Raw genomic sequence first — 17,603 nt, 5'->3', positions numbered from 1 at the left:
AACACGCTGATCGTGCCATGGACCAAGGGTTTGTAGAATAACATATAAATGAGCTTGTGCATGCAAGCACGAGATAAACAACCGAAAGGTAAGTTTAACATATATAACACATCTTCCCCCCTTAAATAAATAAAGAGAAATAAAAAGTTCTGTATCCCAGAATGTCAATTCTTTCGCCGGAATAACCCTCTGGACTGATGTCAGGCAATTCCAACATATTACCTAGTTTTGGAACAAATTGTGAATTCCATACCGTCTCATTCACAATGGAGCAAGGAGACCCTGAATCTGCATACATCTTGGTGTTAACTCCCTCGATAACCATATCACATACAGATTATTTTTTTTTATAACTGAATTGTCAATATTCAGAATGGGATGTTCCGAATCCTTAATATTGAGAACGTAAGAGCTTACATCACTACAATCAGTGTTAGGTTCTTCGCCCTCACTATCATCAGTTTGATCTATACACTTGACTTTGTTGTTAACATTCTTTTTGTTGCATCCTCGTCGCCAGTTTGTTGAGTAATATTCAGGAGTCGTTGTATAGCTTTTAAGATAAGATTTAATCCAATAATGAATTAAAGGAAGCACCGCCGGTTACAAGACTTCAAGCTCCGGCTGACTCCCAACAACTTCTTGGTTCATGGGACCGATCACATGTTCTATTCTAGAACACGCTGATCGTGCCATGAACCAAGGGTTTGTAGAATAACATATAAATGAGCTTGTGCATGCAAGCACGAGATAAACAACCGAAAGGTAAGTTTAACATATATAACATCTATGGAATTCCAATTGAAGCCCGTGTTTGACGTCCTTCACATTTAACATGGGCTTCAATTGGAATTCCATAGAGCATATTATCAAGGGCATTATCGCCGTTTTAGCGGCAGTTTTCTGCCGCTAAAGCGGCGATAATGTTATCGCCTGGCTTGATAATATGCCCCTAGGAGAGTGAGAAGTAGGGAGATGTGGCATAACATCCCCTGGGAAACCTTGAAACTATGGAAGCAGGCTCGAGGCCCAGCCTAACACCCTGTGATTGTGGGTTAAATACTACATTTCATTTGGTGTACCTGCAACGCTCTCTAATAATACCCTTGGGACACGTTCGCGCTAAAGTTCGAAATGGAAGAAACCAACATAGCACAATTTTATGAATTTACGTTCGCGCTACAAGCATCTGCACAAAACGTTCTAAAAGGAAGAAAGCAAAATAGCACCATTTTATGTATTTATTGTCTAACAAATCGGAGCCTGCCGCTTAAATTCGGGAGTCCTTGGATGTTTCAAATAATTCATACAGTAATCTGGAATTGCGCAATTAAAGTAACGAGCAATCGATGAAGCACAAATTACAACCAGCGCTCCACACTCTGCATATGAACTACTTGGCGGTCAGTGTTTTTCCGTTGCCTAGCATCTTCTGAGACACCTATTTTTGCCTATGAACGGCTGTGCTGGCAAGCAGCGCTGCTTCCTCCCCTCTTTCTGTTGCAGCTGCTGGCGTTGGGGGGAAATGAAAATGAAATTGACTTTTCCGAGAAAAGAATGAGGCGGTCCGACTTCACCAATGAGAGCTCAGTGCTGACTTCCGCACTCCTTCCTCGTTAACTGCCGCTCTCCTTCCTCACCCTTGGCAATGTAGAAACCGAGAGGAGACTACAGGCTCTGGCGGGCTGAGCAGGGGTCGAATGGAGATAGAGGCCATCTTGTATGAAAGCATTATTCAGTTGTTTCAAACTTGCACTGAGCGCTTCGTTTAAAGGTGTTCTTTCAGTCTGAAAGAAAACAACTGCAGGGAAACACGTTATTTTGCAGTTTTAATAAATAGTAATCGTAGAAGCAGTAAATTAAATTTTATTTAGCTTCATAAGTACTCAAATATTTATATTTCACAACAAAAGTGCCCATGCTTATTGTTATATGATATCATTAGGGAGAAAAACTATGATTTCACAGCATGGTCTGGGGGAACAGCTCCCTCATCATACCGCTTCAAAATGGCCTCGCACTTTGTACCAGAGCGGGCACGCTCCCTCGGCGACTGGTTGAGCCAGTCCTTCTCGTATCCATGCCCCGCCAGCAGGTCTCCCTTCCCCCACCGCTCCCTCTGCAAACATGAAACAAACAGCAGGGAGGGGAGGCGTTTCCAGGGCCAGCTCGCTCTCGCTCTCTTCGTCTTGTTTTGCTTTCGATCTAGACCCGTCTCCAGCAACAGCCTCTACTGCCTTAACTTTTAGTTTTGATACTGCGGATAATTACCCAGGGTCCTTCTAACTTCCATTTTCAAACGCCTTGACAACAGTGAAACAATTTGGGATTTCGTGGTTTTCATCCAGCCAGAAATTATAAAAGGTAACCTTTTTTTTTTCCTTAAAAGGAGTAAGGTTTTGCTTCGTCTCTCAATCAGGAAGTAGCTGTTGGTTCGCTGACAGGAAGAAAAAAAAAATCGTATGTTTGTCAGCTCAAGTTTGGATCAACCGAATTTGGGTTTCGTTTATGAGGTGAAGTTTGATTTCACTTTTGGATTTAAAATGATGTCACGGGATTGGATGTGAGTGTGCGTTTGGAAAGCTGTTTGTTTACCTGTCGTTCTATTTCGCCAGGTTCGGCCAACAGCCCTGAGACGTGTTTATTGAGCGCTGGATGTTTATAAACCTGTCACTTAGCTGTTATTTAAAAAAAAATTCACTGTATTCCTTGTGACTATTTCAGAGGTTTAACCTGGTATATTCATGCAATACGCACTCGGTTTGTGTAAAAAAAATACAAACGTACACCAAATGAAGCCTACCTTTTGCATTTGTTTTTATAGGAGCCAGGGGTTAACGTTTAAGCTAACGTCTGGTAAATAAAGTTGTATATGTTTTATTGTATTTCTACCGTGCTTCACATTTTTATTTAATCAGCTTAATTCCATCAGTGTAGTCTAGTTACATTTTACTTTTTCGTTGAATTCCAAACCATTTGCTTCACAGATTTTCGTTTTTCATTAAATGTTTGATACCTTCCAATCGAGGACTGAAACTGAAACCAATTAAAGGGGAAGGCCCTCCCCCCCCCCCCCCCCCCCCCCCGCCGCACCCGGTAGTTTTTACGGTTGCACAGGTCCAAATTGTTACTTTTGGACAGGATCACACAAATATTGCACAACACATTTCTTATTTTAGATCCAGATCGCGGCGTAACAGTTTCACGATGCCTTGCATCCTTTTAGTACATTCGTTCTTACTTTAGTGTGTCAAGCATTTTCACCTCACCTTTCACTGGAAACTGTTGCTATTTATGTTTTGGTCGTTGATGGCAGTGTTTAAACATTTCTTGGGGAGTGGCTGGAGTGGGGGCATATTAACCACTTTTCTTTTAACTACCAGAAGGAGATCCAGTCGAATCTAGATCATTTTTTGGGAAGATATACAGGCGCGTAGAAAGGCCATTTAAGGTCACATGGAAGGTACCCGATTACCTTTCCGTATAGGGCATTTGCTGTCAGTTCTAGTTTGCATGGCACGGCGGGCCAGAGCTGCCTGCTGGCACTTGTTGCAGTTTAAGCACGTTACACTCTGCTGAAGTGGAAGCAACTCGACCATTGGTAACTGCAAAGGGGGAGACGTCTTTCTTATTTTTAGCGCTGCTAACGATAAGCTGGTAGCTGAAGGTCTCTAAAAAAAGCCCGGAAAATGTGGCCACGTCCCTCCTTTGCTGGGATGCAAGCTGCTGCTTTCCATTTTACTGCACGACTTCTGTCAGTCGGTCCCCTCGACTTGCTGTTAGGAGCTAAGCTGCTGTCGGTGCCTCCAGAGCAAACATGATAGGCTGACCAGGTCTTCAACAAAATAAAAACCTTGAGTAATCATTTTTAATAATAAAGAGCTCCCGCATTACACATATACACCGCCCCCTCTGAAAGAAAACCAAAACATTTCAAATGATTATTGCGTTTGATGGTCTTGCAGGAAGTTGAAATGCTTTTTTGTTGTTGCTCTTGCCACCTTGAATGACCACTCACTTTTTAATAGCTTGTCGCAAACCCCATTGGCCATGTTCACACAACTACTTCCATCTGCTGTGTTTCTTCTGATCTTTTACAGCCTTTCTTGTAATCATTTTTGTCAACCTCTTCTTGATTTACGTCCTACGCCATCATCAATTTCCATTTCCGAATAAATAACCCATTGTAATTTCAGTCTCTAACATCTTGTAATATTACAGAATTACACAGAATTCCTGAAGCCTTCTTGTGTGGATAGAAACCCAAATTTTACTTGGGAAATGTGACCCCTTTTCCCCTCATACAAAATGTCTAGCATACTTAGTCCATGACATTCTACACACCATTTTTTTTTTTCATATAACTGATACTGATCTGAGAGTCAGTAAATTTACTTTTCATGTCCTCCACTCTCCATTTTACTACTCTAGACAATTTCATCCACCAAGCACACTTTTGTAATTGAGAACCCTGGCACTCTTGAAGCTCAGTGTACAGTAGCTTTTGGCTTCTGTGGTCATGGTGCTAAGCGTGTCCCACATAGTCATTAATTTCTAGCTCCATTTTAATTCCCTGTATAATGACAACTGTGATGTATATGCATTCAATCTATTACACCTTAAAAGAGGTCCAGGTGTGTTGATGACTAGCAACTCAAAATATGTCTGCATTACATGAGCTGAATTGAACCTGATTGTTATTAGGCATTACTTCACTATGATTGACTATTCCAAACATTTTAGCAGAGATGGTGTGTACTGAGTCATCACCTGTCCATTCAACCTACTTAATGACACTGTAAACAAGGACAACTGTTTGTATACAGAGACAACTGCTGACTGTGACCCCCTCCAGAAATGTCGGTCCAGCACGTCCTTGTCTCAATTCTTCTAGAGTTTGTGTACAGCAGCAGAACGGGTCTCAATATTTCCAATGACCTGTTCATGCTCTCACATGCAACGCACTCCATAACAGCGTAAAATCTCCCTAATTATCATAACGGATGCTTATGAAGTATGCTGCAGTGAAGATTACGACACATTTTAACAGTGAAAGAGTGCCTGAAAAACAGTAAATAAAGATTAGCAACAATGTCTCAACTCGGTTCAATGAGAAAGGCAGACAGAATGAGTAACTTTTTCGAACTACAAACTCAATTTACTCCAATTCTTCCGACGCATCAGACGGAGACAATTCTTTTTGGACAAACCGACAGCCGGATACATTGCTGGGCCTCGATTCCATCCCCCCTCCACCTTCAATCCACCATCAACAGCCATGCCACCAGAAATACACCAGAAATACTCTCCTTTGAAAGACTTGTCCTACGCGAAGTTATGGACCTCCAGAAGCAATTTGAATATGTCCCTTACAACCTCCCCTTGGTGGAAAAACAAGCTCTCCTGGACCTCAAGGAAAGAACCAATCTTTTCATCAAACCCGCAGATAAAGGGGGCGGTATCGTGATCATGGACACTGATAAATATGACCTTGAGATAAAGAGACAACTATCCAACACCCTTTATTATCACAAACTCACCAAAGACCCACTCCCTGACTTGAGAATCCAGATTGAACAAGTTACTACCCAAGCTAAAACTAAGATCATCATTTCACAGAAAGAGTTTCAATTCTTGAATAATCAACATCCTTGGACACCAGTGATTTATGTACTACCAAGGTGCATAAAGACAGCAGGAATCCACCTGGACGACCTATAGTTTCTGGCTGTGGCTCCATTCTCGAGCCATTGGGCAAATATATTGATGCCATTATCAAAAAATTTGTTCCGCTGACCGAAACATTTATAAGTGACAGTATGGATCTGATCAAAACCATTGAGGACAGACCGTACGATACCAACAGTAAACTCATGGTGGGACTCGACATAGTCCCTTTACACCAACATCCCCCATGAGGGCCTCTTAGTGATTGAAGAACTACTCAAGCAAAGACCCAGATCTACGAAGATCCCCACTGATTTCATCATGGATCTACTACGCATCGCCCTAGAAAATAACTACTTCCTCTACGAGAACACCATTTATTTACAGATCAAGGGTGTCTCTATGGGCGCATGTTTCGCCCAGAATTTAGCGATTCTTTTTGTGTACAACCTCGAGACGACACACATACTTGCCACCAACAACCCATTCTGCACACAGATCAACTTATGGCGGCGTTACATGAGTTACATTCTTCTGCTGTTTAATGGCATATCTGACTCATTGAATTCCTTTGTCAACTGGCTTAACCAATCCCAACCCCACTTAAAGTTCACCTCAGACTATAGATCCAACGATTTACCTTTTTTGGACGTCACCATTCATGCAGAGGACGGCATAATCGGTACCACCCTGTATCGCAAACCCACTGAAGGCAATACTTTATTGCACTATTCAAGCTCCCACCCACAGGGCCTCGGGGATGATTTACCCTGTGGCCAATTCTTACGTATCCATAGGAATTGCAAATGGCGAAAAGACTACTTTAGGGACTCAGATATCCTCTACTGCAAACTTGTCTCCAGAGGTTATCCTCCACGTTTGGTCTCCCACGCTCGCAAGAGAGCCTGGTACTGCCACCGGGACCAACTCCTTACACCTCAACCCAAAAAAACGAATACCAGAATCCCCTTTGTGACTAAATTCAGCCCATGCAGCAACCAAGTTAAAAAGATCATTACACACAATTGGACCATATTGAGATCACAAAAGGAATTTCAAGACCCCCCCCCCCTCCCTTTCTCATACCAGTGAGGAAATAACCTGGCCAACCATCTTGTCCATGCCATCACTTGGCCCACCTAACCGGTACAACAGAACTCCATCCCCACTGCGTGGGGCTTACCACCACTGATCGGACATTACAGATGTCAATCCTGTGTTGCCTGTGAACTCACAACCAACACCAAAGAATTTAAGGCCAACAACAAAATCTACACACTCAAAACATTCACCAACTGTCGGTCCCAAAACGTGATCTACGCAATCAGATGCCCGCGTGATCCAGTTTACATCGGCCAGACGACTCAAATGGTCAAACAGAGAATAATACAACACAAAAGCAGGATTTATTGCAAAGTCCGTACTGCCCCTTTTGTGACACACTTCCTTGAAAAAAACCACAGCGAGTTGGATATAACATAGCAAGTGATTGATCAACCGTCGCTACCTATCAGGGGTGGCAACCTCCTAACCTTACTAAACAGAAGTGAATGTAAATGGATTACACTCTGTAATTCAGTGGATCAGGGTTTGAACAACATCGATGAATTGAACAGTACAGTACAAATATGATATCCAGTTTCATTCTTGTTCCACCGCTAACGCCTCTGCTTCTGTTGTAGAGATACTGTCTGTTGTCCTTGCAAGACCCATACACCCGGTCCCCAACACCCTGAGAGACTGAACTCCTTGTGTAGTGTGTCAACCTTTTTATTGCCATGCACATTTCACACTATTCCTCAACCCTGTTATTTTCCTCCCTTAATCTGATTCCGTTAAAGTACGTGTGATTTATATGTCACCACTATATGTCTCAGATGCTCTTCTACATTGTACGCCCCACCCGTGAATTGCTTTCACTGCAATATTTACATATACTCCGATTTTCCCTTGTTCCAGCACCCCTTTTCTCTTGTCCAAATATGTGTAATTGTATATAATCATTATGGGGCCATAAGGAGCTCTAACACTTATATCCATGCCAGTGGTTTTGAATTGTTTACTATGTCTGTGATATTTTATTCATATCTACTTCCTGATGTTTCTTCACTGTACCTATTCACATCTGTCTGTACGATTACTCTTTCCGAGTCCTTTTTCCCTTGTCATGCCCGCTTTGAAATCTACCTCCTTAAGTCAGCTTCGGCCTCTTTGCGCACTTCATTACTCCCAAGCGTCCCCAACAACACCCCTCCCCCAGTGACATCAGCAAGCCTAGTCATGACCATGTGACTCCCTGACGTCACTAACGCGGAAATACAAGGTTTACTTTACCCGCACACAGCCGCCTTCATTCCGAGACGCCGGCTTACACCGCACACATCCATAGCGGTCCGGATTCAATCCGCGCCCTCCCAGCCCTATGATTTACTCGAGCCACTAACAGCTTTCAATTTACGGTAAGCTTGTGCCTCCCATTTCGGTTTAGGCACCCTTCGCTTCATTAACCGATTCTTTCTCCAATGGCCTCCACACATTTTCACACGGCCCCTTTTTACATAGGTACCCCTGATTGAACCGCCGCAGTGGATCGGGGACCCGACACTGCCAACTAAGCTATCTAGGACTACTCCGATAGCTTCTAGACCGTTACCAGTTCCAAATCAGAAGACGCCTCCCACGCTGCACCATACCCAGGTTTTCTTTCATCCCTGCTGATACCTGGGTTTACCATAGGTGAGTCTGCCTTCTCACCTTCCCTTACTCACTCTCCCTATGCAGTTTCAGATCGCTCATGCTTTCACTATGTTCTTTAGGTATCGTCCTTTACCGTGCGCAGATGGTTCTCACCACACGCCCTACCCGTGTCTCGTCCCCTACTCGCCGACACTAGTTGATTCATCTTCTACTGTCCTGTTTGCTCCCTTGCTCTACAGGTAGGCCATACTCCTACCATCCTTGTCTAACCGCAGTTCCTGCTCCCCCTTACCCCTGGTTCTCTCCCTGAACCCCTCTTTTTCCTCCCCTCTACAGCACTCTAAATACCTTGGCAATCCGTTCCTGATGATGGTCCTGAATAAATAGGACCGAAACGCCGTCGACCTACCTCTCAGCGCAACTCACGGCGCACAATTCACTCTGGTTCTTCAAAATCAAAAACCTTGTACAGTCATTGTATATAATTATCTATGCTGAACCATTGATCCCTGTATATAACTTTTTACCACTTTGTTATTTCGCGCCTTCCGCTGTTTACTGCACTGGTCACTTGTGCCGTCCCTCTCCTTGTCACGAGCACAACGTACACCTCGCCCCTTTGGGTTGCCACCACAATTTATGCTCACAGTGCTGTTATAACTGTTCTGTATAAACTGTGTTTCTAAATATATGATGCCATGAGCACTTTTGAACAAACAACCAGGAGTCTCCCTCTCTTCTTCTTGTAATGTCGTGTACATACTATTGTATTTGCCTTTCTCATTGAACCCAGTTGAGACATTGTTGCTAATCTTTATTTACTCTCCCAGATCTCAACCTGGACTCTGGAGCGCTACCTGCAGGTAGATTGAGAGCTACCAGTAGCTCACGAGCTACTCGTTGGAGAAGCCTGTTCTACACAGTCCACCAGTGCTATGGGAGGGTAGCCTTCAAGACCTGGCTTGTTGTCATTCCCCCTTATCTATGCAGAGGAAAAACCATTAGCTTTTCAACAGTCTCCTGGAATAAACACAATAATGTTGAGCTTCAAATGAAACATCTTTCTGGACTTGAAACTCCAGAAGTCTCACAACCCCTATGTGAACTCTGAACTCCACACTACAGGAGAAAATCAGCATATTATTGGGGATGATCTAAACTTTTGTGTCATGTCTTAAACAGAATATCACCCTCTTTTCACCCTAGTGAGGGAGATTTTGCATTTGATGGACATCATGGATATTATCCCCCAGACAATCTCACCATCTCTGGTGTTCGCAGCAGAACCGCAGCCAGGGCACCTTCAAGCTGCAGGCTAAGAAGCGTAAAAAAGAAAAAAATAGACAAGGCTTTTTCCATCTATACATCCAGGATCTGTAACAAAATCCCTGTATCCATCAGGACAGCTCCATCCTTCTCCTATTTAGGATTTATATCTTTTAAGAAACCTACATTACATTCATATAGAGAAAAGCAGAATCCTTGATGCTAGAAGCTCTTAATTCAGTAGTTATCAAAGCATGTAAGCTTAACAAATGTCTGCTTTGATTCTGTGGAGATCCACCATCTCCTACAAATTGTACATTGTTTTTCAAACAACTGATAGTGTATTTTGAGGAATTCCTTGGAAAATGTTTAGAGTTGCTCCTCCACCAAGCTTTGTAATACCATCAAGGTCCAGAGCCCAATCGTCCACGGACTCGATAATTCTCGCTTCGGTGCCCACTCTAAGCACGAGTTCACACTATGCAGCTCTGGGCAACAAGCCTGCTTAATCTCCACAACGGCCCCCCGCGGCGGGATGCCTGGCTTTCACCTTGGGGATGCCCAGTACGGGTTATCTTACAGGGAAAAACCAGGACGGGTTCCCAATGCAAGCGCCAAGATACCCGTAGGGTGATAGCTGCGCTCTATAAGTACATCAATCAATCAATCAAGTAAACTTTGTTCATAAGTAATGAGGGTTCTTTTACTGCCCGAACTAAATTTAGCGTTACATTAATAAGCCTCCTGTTTTGTGTACCAATTATAGTATACAGGACGCAGCAAACTTATATTTGAGATACTGTTGTGTTGAATCTTAACCTCGTTCAAAATCGTTTTGCCCTTTGCAATTCTTCTCATTTGCCAAACACAATCATCACTAATTTGAGATACATTGAGGAAAAACTTCCATCACTTCTAAATGCTCCAAAAACATATTTTCCCCTTTTCTACCCTTTCACAGTTTCTTGACCCGCACATCTCCCATTTTTCCAATTGAACAACCATAGCTCCATATCTTTTGTCTTGTAACTCCTTGCACCTTCTTAATGTAGTTCCTCACAACCTCCGCAGACCAATTTAATTGTCTAAATTTTGACATTCAACTGATTATGGTAAATGAAACTCCTCTGCATATAATGGTAAAGGGGCCAGTATTTGTGGGAGTGTTAAGTTACATCCAATTCATTTCATTCACTTCCAATCCCCATTTCGTATTTTTACTTTTGTCCATTTGTAAAGTCCCCTTTATGACACAATTAAACTACTCATCTTCTCGATTACCCTCTGGACCAAATTAAATGTATGCTGAAACTGAAATGTGTTAAAAAAATGTCAGTCTCCTCTGCCTTAAACTGAACACCATTATCAGTAATTATCCTCCTGAGTATTCCTTCTCCCTGGCAAACCTCATCCAAAAACTTGACCCCACTGGAAGCATCAACACTTTCCACATATCTCACTCAGCCCTGGCCACTTTGAAAAGTAATCAGTGGCAACTAGAGTAAATGTGATATTAGCCTCTTTGTCCACCGCGGGTCTCTTTAATATCAACTCCCCTGTCTCCCAAACCTTACGAAGGCTTTGTACTGGACACAAAGCAGATTTCAGTGTAAGCTGAGATTTGTCAACACTCTCACATTCCCAACACTCCCTCACTGGTCGCTCAACATCCATTCTTGGCCACCAATCCGATTCATTGATCTTTTTCTTGCTTTTTACAATTCCCAGGTGTCCCTCAAGGCACAAATGCGCAGTTCTCCTGAACTCTTTCAGTGGAACTGCTCTAGTTCCTTGCAACAACTTTTAATTTACAACAGAAAGTTCATCGTGTACGTCCCCCCCACCCCCAAAAACCCCCCAATATTAAGCACTCAAAACTTATTTTGATGGCCTGCCCCAACACTACTCCATCTTTCACCACCTTCAACTTTCAATCTCAAACCATTCTTCCTTAGTCATTGCCTCCATCCCTTTTGCCCCAGTGCTAAACCAAACTGGTCTTTCCTATTGTCTTTTGACACTCCCTCAAGCGGCAAAGCTAAGTGGTTCAATCAGTCTGTAACCTTCTTTTTATAGTTTACATCATTTATTGTTTTGATAAGAATGGCAAGCACATAGAGTATGCATCATTACAAATGTGGCCATTGGATACCTAACCTTCCTTTTAACGCCAGGAAAATACTGAATCTTATATTTATAGTCCAGGACACTAATTGAAAAGCTTGCAGTTCTCGTGGTGGCAGAGAACAATCCCATCTGTAGACAACAGTTTAGTGAGAGGTTTATGGTCGTACTAATTACAATTTCAAAACTGAAGCCTGAAATGCTCGAGAGCACAAATTGGAGCAAGAGTCTTCCCCTTAACCACGGAATAACGTTCTTCCTCTGTGACAACACACTTGACGCATATGCTAGTTATTTCTTTCCCGTTCCGATCTCTTTTGGATAAATCTGCACCAATCCTTTTATAGCTCAGGTCTGTAGTAAGATTGTAATTGACATGTTGGGTCAAATCCTTGTATCGCGTTTGCAGAACAAATGTCAGATTTAATCAGTTTGAAATCCATTTGTATGTCATTAGTTTATACAGCTCTTACTTGGTTCTTCAAAATATGTCTTAAGCTAAAAGCTTTTTTTCTAAAAATGTGGGCATAAATGTAATATCAAATTAAATGAGGCCCAATAAATACCTTAATTCTTCTTTATTAGGTACTGGGGTAGCTCTAATGACACTAAATAATTATTTTTATTTGTTTTGATACATTCCTTGCTGACTTTATGCTCTGAAATAATTCAAAGATTGAACACACCAATTGTGAATATGCTCAATTCTACTGTTAACGTATGTTTTCCTAAGTTAGCTAAAACTTTCCTTATATACTCAATGTCATGCTTCTAATTGGTACTGATCACCAAAATATAATCTTGGAAAAAACAGTTTCCTCAAAATCTTTGAACAAGGTATGCATCAATATTTGAAATACAGCAGCCACTGAAACTACAGCAAACCGCATGCATACATATCAGTAACATCTAATAAGCATCATAAATGTATTCATTTTCTTACTATCGGGGTGCAAGCACACATGAAAAGCGGATAAGTCAGTTGAGGAGAACTTTGCCTTCCCTTAGCCATTCTCACCATTTTATTAATCTTAGCTAAAGGGAGCCTCTCAATTACCATGTTACTGTTCAAGTCTATGAGGTCAAAACACAACCAAATCTTTCCATTAGATCATCTGACCCATTCAGCTCCTTCTACCGGCTGTATAATTCCTGCATTCAGAAGCTTTCCTACCTCTTGGTTGATTTCTTCTCTAACCTTCTATGGAAAATTATTCATTTTATCTACCTAAGGTATCAATCCTTTTTTTTAACACTATTTTGAGACAAAAACTACTTGAAAATCTTCCAAACTTTCCTTTCTATGTCCTCACACTTTACAACAACTAGCTCTGAGCTGTTAATGTTCAAAATGGTGCCTGATGCCCTGTAATCGATCCAGCCCAACACAGAGGCTCCTTCTACATCAACATAGAACTTTGCTATTGCCCTTTATTTTTAAGTTCAAAGAATACTGTATTACCCCAATCATTGGTATCGATGCGCCAGTGAAAATATCTGGAAAGGTATCTGACTGCAGAAGGTTGCTTCCAAGTACACTTGCAAATTTTTCTTCCCAAACATTTTTATCCACAATTGTATGCGGGGATCCTGAACCTGCTACTATTCAAATCTGACCCCACCTAATTTTATTTCACGTTTACCTCTTAAAATCTTAGTAGGAATACTCACTCTTCCAGGGGCATCAGCATCATTAACACCTTATACAGACACTTTGAGACTTGTAGCATCTTCATCCTCTGATGTTCCAGACTCGCAATTAGAATATGACAACTCTTTGACTATGTTAATTCTATTTCAGGTACTTGTCGTTTCCTGTAGCATAGTGTCTTATAACATAGGCAGCACACTTTTCATTAATCGCTGGACAGTTCTTATATAATGCACGGTGTTCTTCACTTCTATACTTAAACAAAGGGATCCACCCGCATGTATAGTAGATCAAGAGACTCCCGTTCATACCATGTGTGTCCCACGGTCGTGGAGAATACACATCAGTTGTTAAAATACCCCTCACACACCAAAAGGGCCCTTGGTGTCATGCTTCATCATAGGGGTCTTCCCGCCCCTCTACGGGACGGGGCGTGCTACGACCAACGTATACGTGGGAGCACTGTTCTTGGTGAGACTACTATGTGTAGTGCAAGGGTGTGCAAGGAAGGGTCAGGAGTGAGTGGAGAGTGATTTTAAAAAAATACCTGGCTCACTGGACTAGGAAAATTTTTTTTATTCTGCCATCTAAGCTGGTATTAGTAAAAAGGTGGGGGTGGAGGGTGTATGCCTCAATGAGCTTGACCTCCTGGTGTCGACATGTTTCGAAGCTTCCCCAAGCTTCTTCGTCAGGACCTAAGAAGATCCCTTCCAACGACGCACTGTGATGTGGTGAAAAATAGTGGGTGAAAAAATCAAATAGGAGGTAAATAGCCTCCAAGAGTTGGTAACGCCCCAATGGGTCTTACATACTCCTTGTAACCTAAATGGAGAGAATGGTATGAAATGAGAGATACACAAGACATTATTGTTATAAGGATAGACGTTCATTCCGTCGTGTTTAAAACAGTGATCTGAAAAGGAAGTGAGCGATGATCGTCTTCTAACGCTATCACGTGATCTGTGATAAAAATATGGTGTGACATACTACATTAAAAACATACAATAACAAAACCACCACACACTTTAAGGCAACAGCTAAGAACTGTTTACTTTTGTTTGACAGTTTCCACCCCCGTCACCTGAGGGAAAACTTACCGTACGGTCAGTTCCTCCGTCTCCGAAGAAACTGTACTGAACTTAGTGACTTCAAACAACAAGCATCTGAACTGCGTACCAAACTGATAAAACGCAATTATCCTGAGAAAATCGTTGACAAAGCCTTGAAAAGAGCAAGGAATAATAACAGAGAGGCTCTTTTGGAAGACAAAGTGGAAAACCAGATCGATGAGAGACCGATATGTGTAACAACTTACAATACACATTCTAACCAGATCACTAAGATAGTGAATAAACACTGGCGTCTACTCAATTCCTGCGGCTTGAACATAACGAAACCTATGTTCGCTCACAAGCGGGGACGCAACCTAAGAGACATGCTTGTTCACACAAGACCAAAGAACATATCTCGACCAAGACCTGTTGGTCTACTACCCCCAGTACAAGGGCATCATCCCTGTGGGAACTGCAGTACCTGTCACCTGACGAGAAAAAGTACACACATTACGTTCCGGAATGGCGATGAGTGGGACCAGAGAAGCTTCACGAATTGTAATAGTAAAAATGTTGTATATCTTATCACTTGTCCGTGCGGCCTTGAGTATGTGGGGATGACATCCAGACCAATTAAGGTACGTATTGGCGAACATCGCAGTAATGTCAGATGCGGTAGGAGCACTACCAAGATGTCTAATCACTATATTTCCAAAAGTCATTGTATAGACGATTTACAGTGGACAGTGATAGAACAATTGAGTAACGAACACAGCCTCCTAGAGAAGGAACAACGATGGGTGTTCCGTCTCAAAACACACATCCATGGATTAAATGAGGATATACCATGGAATCAGTTCCGAGTATAACTATCATCATACCTGACTGAATACTGTTCAGCTACCGGTTCTCCACCTGACGAAAATAATCCTTTCACGTTTTTTCTCCCTTTTTTTCGGTCCCCCGTATCTGTCCTGAACCAGTGTAGTACCACTCTAGGACCATTGTGTAATTTCTTTGTCTTTTTTTCATGCCCTTGTCAATTACCCCTCCTGACCACAGCTGAGGCCCCCCTGCTGTAGCCTCCTTATTCATGTGGGCTTTGCATACCTCATGCATATATGTACCTCTTGGTTTAGCTATGTACCAGCTGGGTGTCTCTAGTACGCAGGTTGGGGGCATTTCTCCTACCTGTTACATGCCTTTATTTATTTTATTCTTTTCATCCCGATGTTATTCAGGCAACCTATATGGACACCTAGGGATACTTTCTCGATATATGCATACCCCTTCCCAGTTTATTTATTTGTTTTTTTACATTTAAACCTCAAAATCAGGTGATGTTGACTGTCCATTCCACGCAGTTTGGAACATCTATCACCCTTCATTAATGGGTTTCGTCAGCGCTCCATCAGGCATCCGACATAGACACCTCTCTCCCTCTAGGGGTCCTTTGCGGTCTCACCACGGTGACCCGGCCGCTTCTAACTTCCGGTTCCGGGTCCCGTGTAGCAGCGCCTGCGGGTTTCCACTTACTTTGTGAGCAGGTTGCCTTCTATTGGTCCGTCAAACGGGGCGGAGTGGCACTTATTCCCTGATTGGTGGGGGTATTTAAACTACAATATCTCCAGTCTAAATTTATCGACGGAGCCGACCGGGGTGGTTATTTGAGCGGGACACTGATCCTAGGAGGCGTAAGTACGGCATAGCCGGCAGGTGGAAGATTTACCTTCAAAAAATGACGATTGGATTACAGTCTCCTCTCTCCCGCTATTTAGGTAGCCTATTTGGCACTCCAACCACTCGGTAAATGAGCTCATGAGGAAATTGTTCTCTTTGCAGCAAGTATGTTTTTCTCTTTGCTTTGTTGGGCATGCAAACAACCACAATGACATTTTCGCCCTACAGGAACCTCGTTTCCTTTCTAAGTAGAGTGTGTGTTTTCTGTTGTTTTGTTATTGTATGTTTTTAATGTAGTATGTCACACCATATTTTTATCACAGATCACGTGATAGCGTTAGAAGACGATCATCGCTCACTTCCTTTTCAGATCACTGTTTTAAACACGACGGAATGAACGTCTATCCTTATAACAATAATGTCTTGTGTATCTCTCATTTCATACCATTCTCTCCATTTAGGTTACAAGGAGTATGTAAGACCCATTGGGGCGTTACCAACTCTTGGAGGCTATTTACCTCCTATTTGATTTTTTCACCCACTATTTTTCACCACATCACAGTGCGTCGTTGGAAGGGATCTTCTTAGGTCCTGACGAAGAAGCTTGGGGAAGCTTCGAAACATGTCGACACCAGGAGGTCAAGCTCATTGAGGCATACACCCTCCACCCCCACCTTTTTACTAATACCAGCTTAGATGGCAGAATAAAAATTTTTTTCCTAGTCCAGTGAGCCAGGTATTTTTTTAAAATCACTCTCCACTCACTCCTGACCCTTCCTTGCACACCCTTGCACTACACATAGTAGTCTCACCAAGAACAGTGCTCCCACGTATACGTTGGTCGTAGCACGCCCCGTCCCGTAGAGGGGCGGGAAGACCCCTATGATGAAGCATGACACCAAGGGCCCTTTTGGTGTGTGAGGGGTATTTTAACAACTGATGTGTATTCTCCACGACCGTGGGACACACATGGTATGAACGGGAGTCTCTTGATCTACTATACATGCGGGTGGATCCCTTTGTTTAAGTACGCTTCATTGGGAGGAAGTATCCACCTCCACCACTCGTTGAGTGGAACCTCTCTACTCCCCCCTTTGTTTTTCTTTCCTTCACTTCTATACTTCTACAATTTTCTTCTGCCTACTATATCCCATAAATTTGCTTCCTACTGACCCTAGTCTAGAACTTTTTTGGATTTCAAGAAATAACATTTTTTTTAATAAGCATTCTTTTTAGGTTCTGCTCTCTCCACATGCCATTTAGACCTACTTGTGGCCCTCTCAAATGTGACCGTAGCACACTTGTTCGAATTCTCTGCTCTTGGTACCACTGCATTCACTTCACTAAGCTGTGAATCCCCATGGGCCCATATTCTTTCCTGAACAAACTCATTATTCACACGCATTATTATTTTGATCCTTGACCAATGCATCATGCAGTGACCCAAATTTACAGTTAACTGCAAG

At 42.5% G+C, this 17,603-nt stretch overlaps 1 protein-coding gene across 2 annotated transcripts in view; it reads left to right on the top strand.

Annotated features, from left to right (window-relative positions):
* Positions 1-2,094: 2,094 nt before the first annotated feature.
* IRF2 (interferon regulatory factor 2) overlaps positions 2,095-17,603 on the top strand; it is a 348,737-nt gene continuing 333,228 nt past the window's right edge. The window contains exon 1 of one of the 2 annotated variants that reach the window (XM_085641901.1): positions 2,095-2,364. Coding sequence is in view for 1 of the 2 variants with exons in the window: in XM_085641900.1 (XP_085498026.1) it covers positions 2,463-2,513 (51 nt within the window). In the remaining variant the exon portion in view is untranslated. Of the gene's footprint in view, positions 2,365-2,407; positions 2,514-17,603 lie in introns of those variants that run through there. The other variant, XM_085641900.1, reaches the window with a different exon arrangement.

The sequence above is a fragment of the Triturus cristatus genome, chromosome 2_2 (genome assembly GCF_964204655.1).
Source record: "Triturus cristatus chromosome 2_2, aTriCri1.1, whole genome shotgun sequence".
NCBI lineage: Eukaryota > Metazoa > Chordata > Amphibia > Caudata > Salamandridae > Triturus > Triturus cristatus.
This window is presented reverse-complemented; position numbering and strand designations above follow the sequence as displayed.